At 46.8% G+C, this 9,993-nt stretch overlaps 2 protein-coding genes across 5 annotated transcripts in view; one reads left to right on the top strand and one right to left on the bottom strand.

The window, feature by feature from the left end:
- LOC108631962 (calphotin) overlaps positions 1–8,565 on the top strand; it is a 57,157-nt gene extending 48,592 nt beyond the window's left edge. For all 4 annotated transcript variants that reach the window (XM_018036227.2, XM_026819247.1, XM_018036225.2 and 1 more), the window contains exons 5-8: positions 1,536–3,851; positions 5,849–6,016; positions 6,268–6,333; positions 6,416–8,565. In XM_018036227.2, coding sequence (XP_017891716.1) covers positions 1,536–3,851; positions 5,849–6,016; positions 6,268–6,333; positions 6,416–6,460 — 2,595 coding nt within the window. In that variant the 3' untranslated portion in view covers positions 6,461–8,565. The remainder of the gene's footprint in view (positions 1–1,535; positions 3,852–5,848; positions 6,017–6,267; positions 6,334–6,415) is intronic.
- Positions 8,560–9,695, bottom strand: LOC108631963 (COMM domain-containing protein 8). The gene is made up of 4 exons (XM_018036230.2): positions 9,298–9,695; positions 9,063–9,224; positions 8,850–9,002; positions 8,560–8,788 (listed from the first exon to the last, which is right to left on the bottom strand). Exons 1-4 carry the CDS (start codon positions 9,361–9,363, stop codon positions 8,630–8,632), a joined length of 540 nt encoding a protein of 179 aa, XP_017891719.1. The 5' UTR covers positions 9,364–9,695; the 3' UTR covers positions 8,560–8,629.
- Positions 9,696–9,993: the final 298 nt, after the last annotated feature.

Below are 9,993 nucleotides of genomic sequence, written 5' to 3'. Positions count from 1 at the left end.
CGCCAGCGTCAATAATTAATTGAATATTTCCTTCTATACTTTTTAGCACGTAGCTATTTATTATTAGCATTGTTCTTCCGACGTCTGATTTCTTTTTAATTATAGTAAATGCGTTTTTCTAAGATACATAAACTTTTGGGATTGACTGTATAGCCAATACATCCTTAAATATAGTTGAGGGCAGATCGCTGGTAGCCAATAAGACGTCGTGAAGCTTTTTAAACCGCGAAACTCTCGGGATTCTTCGGTTTCTCTTCTATAAAGTTGCTCGCGTCGGTTTTGTGACCTACTCAAAAGTTGGTCACGAGCCAATGACACGTCGACGGGCAGCACGCGAACCGCCGATCGATCTCACCGCGAGAAGAAACCGGAGGCCGATCGGAAGTTTATTACAGCCGATGCCACTCCTTTCTCACGACGAAGGACAACAGCCCGAAGAAGAACGGATCCTGGCCGACGGCCAGTCGTCGTTCTTTCGGCGTCCAAAGTTTGGCCAAATTTGTAACACGAATTCGCGTCTGCCCGCCGCTATTCGATTCGCTGCGAATCTCGTATCGCGAAGGTTTCGAACGATCGACTTTATTACGTGAACACAGACGTAGAAACGAACGGGGGTAGATTTTTCGTCGACTTGGTAAAGAGAAATTGTGTACGCGATGCTGGCGAAACACGGGGATCGCGGGATGTCTGAGAAAAAACACTCCGGTTTAGAAAGCCCTTGTGCGGAACCCTTCAGAGGCCGTAATTCTTTAAGCGAGAGGCTTACCCCTTACGAAAATGCATGGGAGGAACAGGCGAGAAGGGGTTTCACTTAACCAGCCGATCGATACCGAGGTCTGGGGACGATAAAGCACGCGCCGCACTCCGCACGTCCGGTTTCTGTTTCCCTCTTCGGTTTCAAGAATTGATTTCGTTCCGCTCGTATTTCTCGTATTTACGCCGAGCCACGAGCGTTCACTGCCGAACGACCGACAGGAATTTTGTCGTTTCTTCGTAATCCTCAATTAAGGATGTATAGGCTATATACTTAAATTTAGACATAAAATTTGCATGCATTCTTATGGTAATCACTTTTCCAGTAGGTAATAGCAGTACCTACAACTTTCACTTGAAACATTTTTCAATATTTTGGGATTGACAATACATCCTTAAGTAAAAGCATCACTCGGCTAGCACGGGTTATCGTTGATAAAGTCTGAATCGATTACGCGATGCGTTGCAAAGCGTACGCTGACACAGTGACACGAATGACCGGTCCCGCAAGGGTGACGGTGCCCTGTGGTCCTTTTTTTGTACCCCTGCGCGCGTCCACCCTCTTGTGAACATGTCTCTTGTCTACGAGCCGGTGTGAGTCGTTCACCCCTCTCTTTCCATTCGAGAGCAACGACCGTTGAGTCAGACGCTCCGAGAAAGGAACGAGCGATATCGTTCTGTTTTTTCGACCGTGCACCACGAAATTCATTGCGAACCTTGTATCGCGAAGGTTCGTCGTTGATAAAACCGTAGACTACAGTACGATGTACGATCTGTTTCAGGGCGGAGAGGAAGCGGAGAATGGATCGGGCACGGCGAGTAGCCCGGTGGAGGAGAAGTCAGCAGTGAGTAGTCCGACCGCGGAGAACGAAGCCGCCCCCGTAGCACCGGCGGCGATCCCGGCAGCGACCGAAGCGAAGGAAGATGGCCCAGCGACGGCTGCTGGTAGCCCTGCCGAGGAAAAGACAGAGGAACCCACTCCCTCTGTCCCAACTCCCGTCCCTGTCGAGGCCGAAAAGAAAGAGGAAGTCGAAAAAGTGGAGGCCGAGAAAAAAGTAGTCGAGGTCAGTCCAGCCGGTGGTCAGCTCGCACCGGGCCCGGTAGAAGTCTCCGTTTTCCGAGTCCAGACAGTCGCTACGCAGCCGTCTATCATTGAGAGGAAAACCAGTGAGGATATTCCTTCCCTGCCCCCATCCAGTCCACCGCCCACTCCGATCGACTCGTCGCCGTTGCAGCAGGCTCAGCAGGCGGCGGCGACCGCGACCGCGCTCGCAGAGGCCTTCAAGCTGCCTGCCGAGGCTGCTCACGACGATTCGACCATCGAAACGTCGACTTTGTCCCCCGGCCAAGAGCGCGATAACGACCCGTCGCTACCAACGGTACAAGCCCCCGAACCCCAGATCGAGTCTCGGTCTTCCGTTGACGAACCCCGTACAGAATCGACTCTCGTCCCCCCGAGCGTAGAGCCTCTTCCGGCTGGATATTCCGATTCGCCCAATCCCTCGGTCGCGATCGCGGACAATCTAGACTCGCTCAGCGCCGGTGACGGTGGTCAGACCGCAGAGCCGGACGTGCCTGTTTTGGACGACGCCCTGACCGAAATACCGAGATCGTCGTTCCCCGAGAGCTTCGCGGAGGCACCGATCCCTGAAAAGACCGAGTCGGGGAAGTCTCACGAGACGAAAGTGGACGAGGAGGTCGTACCTCCGTCTGAATCGCCTGGAAGAACAGACGACGACGGCAGCAAGTTGATCGAGGCCAAACGAGAAGAGGTAGTGGTGGAATGCGTCGTGGAAGAAGAGACGGTACCGGAACCCGCGAAGGATCAGGACGAGGAATTGATCGCGCGAGTAATTGAGCCGGACGAGACCGTTCAGGAAGAGGCAGAACCGGTGGAAGAGGTCGTGGAACTTTGCTCGTCGGACGTGACCATCGAGACCATCGTGGAGTCGGAGGAAGGCCCTGTTCCAGTTTCAGACGAGATCCTGGTGGAAGCGAAACCGGCCGTCGTCATACCGGTGGACGAGGAAGTCACGGAGACGACCGAAGACGTGACAGAGATCGAGGCCGACGTTTCAAAGACCAACAGCGAGTCGGTCGAAGTGGTCCCGAGCGTGGAAGACGAGTTGGAGGTAGAGACGGAGTCCGATATTACTGTACCCACGGAAGAGACACTTATTTCTGAGAAGCAAGAAGAACCCGGAGATTCACTCGTTTCTCAGGAGACGATCGACCTCGTTCGACCGATTCCAAGCGCCACGTCGATCGAGAACGTTTCGGACAAACCGACAAACGAGGAGGAGTCGATGCCTCCTCCGCTCCCAGAATCACCCGTGCCTAGCCTTGGGGAGAAATATGATTCCGAGAACGCAAACGTTCTAAACACAGTGCCTTCCCCCGTCGTAGACGTAGAACCGCAGATTTCGAAAGAGAAACGAGCGGAGAACGGAACTCCTGTTTCACTGCAGGACGAACGAATCGACACGATCGAGCTTTCCGTCGCGGATCTCCCCGTTCCCGAGAAGAACGACGAACCTGTGTCGCTGTTAGACATTTCCGTTGCCGATGCGAACGTCACGTACCTCGTGAGCGAGACTCAGACGAATTTCCCCTCGTCAAGACTAGAACACGTTCCCAGTCCCACGGACGACCTACCCCCAGCGCCCGACGACAGTTCCGTGGAACAGATAGATTCGTTGAATTACCCATTACCACCGGAAGAGCTCTCCTGTCCGCTTGATCTGTCCGAATCGAAGTGCGAGCTTCCATTACCCGAAGAGAACGTGAGAAACCCGACAGAGACACTACTGACACCACCCCAAAGTCCCAGTTCCCAGTCCAACGTCAGTATCACGTCCGGCCTGACAACATCCACTAAAGACTCCTCGCAGACACAGTTGTACGACGACCAGAGCAATCGAGAGTTCAAGATGGAATCGGTGTCGATAAGCCTCAATTCGTACAATGAGTCCGACATTGAGTTAAAGGAGAGATTAGCCGAGTCTCTGGCGGAGACTGAGAAGCAGGAAGAGAACTCGGTCTCGTGTCTGTTGTCGAACAACGCCACGTCGTCGACCACTGTCCAGGAGACCCATCAGGTGACTAACATGTAACACAACCTCCTGGCATGAATTCAGGCAGCCGATATACCTTTTCTGGTGGGGCGCGCCTCGTTCCAAAGTATCTCGTCGTTACGGTCCGCACAAAAACCAGCCGTCTCTGTGGAACATAGTCTGAAAATACATCGACTCTCTTCCCGTCCCGTTTCTCCCGTTGTTGGCCCCGTGCTCTCCCGATTTCGTGGGTTTACAATCTCCCGGTGCTCCGCCACCTCAACGCATATACGACGAACGTACGGGCGCGCACACGAACCATACACGCACACACACACGCTCTACCTGCCTATCTCCGTTTAGAAAAGCCATCGCGTGTCGAGTCCCGAGATAGTCGCCTTTCAATCCGATACTTCCATGTCCCACCCTCGCTTTGCGACGTTCTCTCTTCGCGCAGAGGACAAGGTGCCTCGCGTTATCGTCACGATTCGCGTCAATATTACAGCGCGTGATAAAAAATAGTTAAAACGACGTGATCGCGGAAATGAAGGACGATAACGTCAGGTGCCTCGTTCCATACATCACGTTCAATGCGATAAGCGCGGCGCGATTGATACCTTGTACGCATGGAGAAGAGGACTGCGATTTATCTCAGGATATCGATGACTCCTGTACTGTGTGAAGTCGTCCTACGGTATCACAGTAGTTGTTAGAAGAGACGGCACGTTCAAACGTTCCCATGTTAGTCGATCACAGCAGCTTTGCCGATTAGCGAACGTAGGAGACCTTCGTCGGAGGCAAATACAGTGAAAGTTCGCAAATAAAAGTCCTTCGCTTACTTTTCCCGCAGTGAACGTGATACGCGAAGGGTTTATCGAACGAGACTGAGACTTGACGCACTTGTGACACGTGTCTGTGGGTTTATTGCACGAATCTCAATCCCCTCGAACCGAAACTGATGTCCTGGCGTTTATCTTCTTCGTGCACGGAAAATAGAGGATCCAAAGAAAAAACGAGAAATCATGCCGTCCCGTAATCCTCTTCTGTCTTTCTCTGATCCTTAAAGCATCGAATCTTTCTTTTAAAAAGTATATGGGTCTCGTCTAATACATCCTTCGTTCTGTCGGACACACGTGATTAACAAACTCTGTTTACTGTGACAACCTCCTTCGACGCTTCCACCACCAAAACCACTGTACCAGAACAACCGTTATTGCCATCACCCTGTGTTGTTTGCCTCTTGGTTTTCTTTACGATATTAACACGACTTGGTTCAGTCGAATCGAGGCGCTAAAATGAAAGTAGAGCATTCTCGTAGCTCGACACATATTTATATATAGATTTATGAACGAGCAAGAAACGTTCGCTGCACCGTTTAGAGAGATTAGAGCCAAAGTTGTTTCCGTAGAAAATTTCTTTTTCATCGGAACGCTGTTTCACTAATTATAACAATTAGACGCTCGTGTTAGGCGAATCTCTAGCGTGAATCTCACTGATAGACGTTCATTTTTAAACTAATTATACGACGTATACGCGGTACTGGGAATGTACGATGCACTGCACCAACGCATCTTTGGTAAATCTTCTTCGAGCATCGTTGATTAAAAAAAAGAAATTCGTTCGTGCATCGAGCATTTCCGGTATCGTGAATTCCTAGCCGAGGTTCTTAGAACACATCGAATAGATCTTATTTAGACACGTCGATACCGTCATATGCTCTTTCCGTAAATTGCATCTGTTGTGTCGTACGTAAGCATCTTGTATTGCGCATGCAGAGTTTTCTTATCCGAGGGTTCACCAGCAGGGTTTCTTTGCCGCTGTCCGAACGTGAGCATGAGGCACGATTCCGTCCAGTCGTGTCGTCATCCGTCGTATCGTCGAATTCGCTTGTTGTCCGTTTTCGAGTGGACGGAGTCGTCCTCCTCGCGTCTTTCGTCCTCGTAGCATGCTGGGATTTGGACTTGCCGCGGATACGCGTTCGACATACCGCGAAAATCCTCCGAGGGGATGTCCTAACGATCAGATGCGTATGCATTTTCCAGAGCACTCCGGAACCCGAGGCGCCCGTAGAAAATAACGTGGCTCGCGACAGTACGATAGAGAGTCCGGCCGAAGCTGTCAAAGTTACAACGCCAGCCGTCCCGAGTGAAGTGCCCGCATCTCCACCGTCGGCACCGGCCATCACCGAGGACGTTGCTTCGGTGGCCAAGGTGATATATGCGTTCAATCAATTGTCTCCTTTTACTTCGATTAAGAATTCATGATGATCGCCAAACGATCGTTCGCGTGGTCTCGCGCGAGCGATCCCGAGGTCATTCACGGTCGTGTAATGTCCAACGAGGAACATAGAGCGAGGGGCCATCTGAAAATTCTCATTCTAATGACTTCTCTCCGTAAAAGAAAGTACTTTGACTTGGTGACCCTGTTACTAATCTCGTTACGCATTTCGTTCTTGTTAAAGGCTATCGAGGAGATCGACATAAGCGATAAGGCTGTTGCGGCGGCAACCATCGAGTGTAATACGAACGTAAGTGTAAAACATTTTTATCGATCGTTCGTTCATTCCAAACGTTCTTATCGAAATGTGTGATTCATTTGGCTGTTCGCAGGAAATAATCGCGGACGCACATTACCAAAACAACATAAACGAATAAACCAACCGCCTAAACCGAATTGTATTTTGGGAAGAAGAAAGTTCTTTTCTCTCGTTAAAACCAAAAAAGTATATTATATAGATATGTATATTTGGACCATTCCTGCAACTAAACAGAAAAATAATGTTCTTTCGTTACGAGCAACAAAAAAATATGGGAACGATGAGACGATGTGACCGCGACATCCCGAGAGCATTATAAACTTGATAGTAGGCCTATTGACAATTGATTCGCCGGCAGGGCGGGAAGAGATCGTCCACGAAAGAGGAGAGACGGTGCCCCACGATCCATGTCATCCGAAAGATCGACAGTCACGAGGTCGAGCCGATATATATATATATATATACACATATATATGTATGTATGTATGTATGTATGTATGTATGTATGTACGATGTTCAACTCGAGCGGGTGACTCAGCTGGTCATTTCCGAACAATCAAATTTCTCAACTTTAAACCGCGACGCTCGTAAAAGCCCTGCTGAGAATAAAACTATGAAATCGATCGAGACCGTCACTGTTGCTAAACGTAAGTCGTATTCCGGGTTAAAAGAAATACTCATTGAGGCACCCCCTCTCGTAACTACATATTGCTATATCGAGAGAGTATAAGGGACAAGAAAATTGTAACAAAAAGAAAATCAGAAAAAGAAAAGATCGGAGACTTACAGAGAAAAGGTGTGCGTGTGCATACGAGTGCGTGAAAAGTGAGACTGAGGGAGCGAGAGGATAGAATTAGAGAGAGGGTGTATAGGTGGCGATGCTCGAGACAGGTGAGAAACGGGAAGAAAGAACCAATGGAGCGCATCTCTTTGCCGGAGTGTGAACAGGAAACGCAGCAGAGCGGTAAAACGTTATTGAGAGGATAAAACTGTCGAAGTGCACGAGTAATGGAACACTTGCATCGCGATTCCAAGGACGGTCGGATTCATTTTGTTCGTATTCCTTTCGCGGTCCTTGTTTCTTCTTTATATAATCGTACAATCGAGACGAGGTATTTACGTTGTAACGAGGAACGGAGGCACTTCTACGTACGACCACTTCGGTATGCGCGAGCACACGAGGCACAAAACCAGCATTGTAATACCGTGCAGAGACATTGGCAGCACGCGATCTCCGCGTGCATTACGTTTCATGGAAACGCACGTACACCATTTTACACACACTCCCACACAGACACACGAAGAAGATGATGAAAAGAACAAAAAAAAACAATACAGTATGTCGAGAAAACAGTGTAAGTGATATATAATCTAGACATAGAGAATGCGTTTGTGTAAATTCGGCGTTTGTTCGAAATGCTAAACTTCTCCATATGAGAAACTACTTACATACGAGGAAGCCTATTCGTAATTTTATAATAATCATTAAAAAGATATCGCCTAACTATACAATTACGAGGAACATGCACAATTTCAGCAACCGAATGAGTGATCCGTCTTCACGGATCGCCAGGAGTAAATGAAAGCTTTTTTTTTTATTAAGAACCGTAGCGTAGATCGTAAAGTTAAAAAACGGAAGAAGCGCATTATGATACGTATGTAAATGCTCCAAAACAAGAAAAAAAAACGAAGAGGGAAAGGAAGGTGGAAAATCTCAGAATAACTGTGAGTGTCGGATGGAGCGAACGTTCACTGTGCCCGCGACCGGCATTGCAAAACGAGTATATTATTAACGAGTAAGGAGAGAGAGGTAAAATTAAAAATTGTATAGTAAACCTTTCATTAAATATAATGTCCGTAAAGTCTTTACAACGAAATTCACCGATTTTTTTGGAGGCAAGTTTTTTGGCAACGAGAGCGAACTTTTTTTCTAAAAAAGGAAAACGATAAAAAAAATAGAAAAATATCCTTGAACCCGACTGGATCTGTGCACTCGGAACTCGATCGATCATTGTACATCTGAGGCGCCGTCGACGCCGGCTTTCTCGTTTATCTATTTTGCCCGCGGATAAATTACAAAATTGTAAATGAGACGTTTCGAGCCGACGCCGCCTCAGGCACAGACCAACAGTCTTCAGTATCTTCGATCAGCAGTTATAATAGTAATTAAACTATTCTACATTTATCTATAATCTATAATAAACTGTGAAACAAGTGTAAAAATGGATCTTCTTTATTTCAGATTTCCTTTACAATTGCGAATTTAGAAAAAAATTAATACCTGAAACTACTGCACTATACTTTCCATTGCATTCATAAATGTGTCCAATTCGTCTTTATTTAACTCCAAGCCTAGGATCTGCCGTGATTCCTTGCTCTCAACGGTGAGATCTAGTTGAAGAAGGGGTTCCCTCAGAGCAGCTAACTTACTAGAACCCATTACGAGCTGCAGTAACAAATCTGTATTAGTATCAGATATTTCATTGCAGACGTCGTTTATGTTCTACCTTTAATCTCCAATCGAAGTCGGTCACGGTATCGTGTTTTTCTCTCGAATAATCCTCTGACAGAGCGTCTACCAACTGTTCCCTTCTCACCTTCAAACAGGATAATATATTTTGTTGAATCTGTTCTGGTAATTCGTGATACTCTTGTGGCATCTGTAACAGAAAATATCTCCGTCTCAAGGTCCCTTCTTTAAATATTTCTATCGATTTTACCTTTTCTTCTATCAAGTGCAGAGAAGAAGGGTTTCTCAACAGCATCGATATTAATTTATACGTCTCCTCGTATTCTTCTCTACTCCAATCCATACCATTTACAAACTTACTGTAAGTCGGGCCTGGTCTACCACATATTTCATCCGCGCAAGCATGTAGGAACTGTAATACACTTTTATATTCCCATGTTCTCAAGAACATCGGCAAACGGGTCTCAAATTATTATTCCACTTACTTCTTTTAAAACATGAATCTTATCTTCGGTAAAAAGATTAATATATAAAGTCTGAGAGGTACCCATGACAGTTGATTCCTTGATATTGTAATAACAAGAACTGCACTATTTAATAAACAGTTTCACAATTAAGATTGAATAATCACTTTTCGTTCTCTGTCGTTCCGATCGTAGAACATTGTACGAGGTATACAGAATTTATTACAAATCGTATTTAACTATGAACATCTATCGTAATAAGTTGTTTACTTTACGAACAACTGTACAATATTCTGTACACTTTAATCACAATTCCGATTCATTAAAACTGAATCGTTCGAAGCTGAAATATTTACATCTTGTTCTACAGCCTGTCCACCACATGTCATTCTACACAGCGCAACTGGGAATGACTAGTGGTGCCTCTGGTAGACAGTGGAGAAAGCTATCAGTGAACGAATTGAATTAGAAGGCGCCGGTGCTTTCGAACTTCCTCATAAATAGCATTCAAATGAAATATATTAATATTTCGGCTCAAATTGAAGCTGAAAAAACGTGCCCGTCATTAATGCGTTGACGAGGATTTTATTCAGAGTTACTTAGTCAGGAAAGTAAATATATATATATTTTTCGTCAATAACTCCCGAACGGATGGACGTAGGGGGACGTGTTTAGATCCCTTTTGTAGAGGACGACGAGATCTACAATCTCTATATA

This window comes from Ceratina calcarata, unplaced genomic scaffold (genome assembly GCF_001652005.2).
Source record: "Ceratina calcarata isolate Rehan_Ccalc_2016 unplaced genomic scaffold, ASM165200v1 scaffold98.2, whole genome shotgun sequence".
Taxonomy (NCBI): Eukaryota; Metazoa; Arthropoda; class Insecta; order Hymenoptera; family Apidae; genus Ceratina; species Ceratina calcarata.
Note: the sequence above shows the minus strand (reverse complement) of the source record. Positions and strands in the feature narration are given on the sequence as shown.

Bases quoted from the DNA above. Each gene is read 5' to 3' on its own strand.
- LOC108631963 (XM_018036230.2), bottom strand. From the start codon at position 9,363: ATGGGTACCTCTCAGACTTTATATATTAATCTTTTTACCGAAGATAAG. The intron at 9,225-9,297 runs GTAAGTGGAATA...AGTGTATTACAG, and splicing joins AGATTCATGTTTTAAAAGAA to TTCCTACATGCTTGCGCGGA. The intron at 9,003-9,062 runs GTAAAATCGATA...TTTCTGTTACAG, and splicing joins TGCACTTGATAGAAGAAAAG to ATGCCACAAGAGTATCACGA.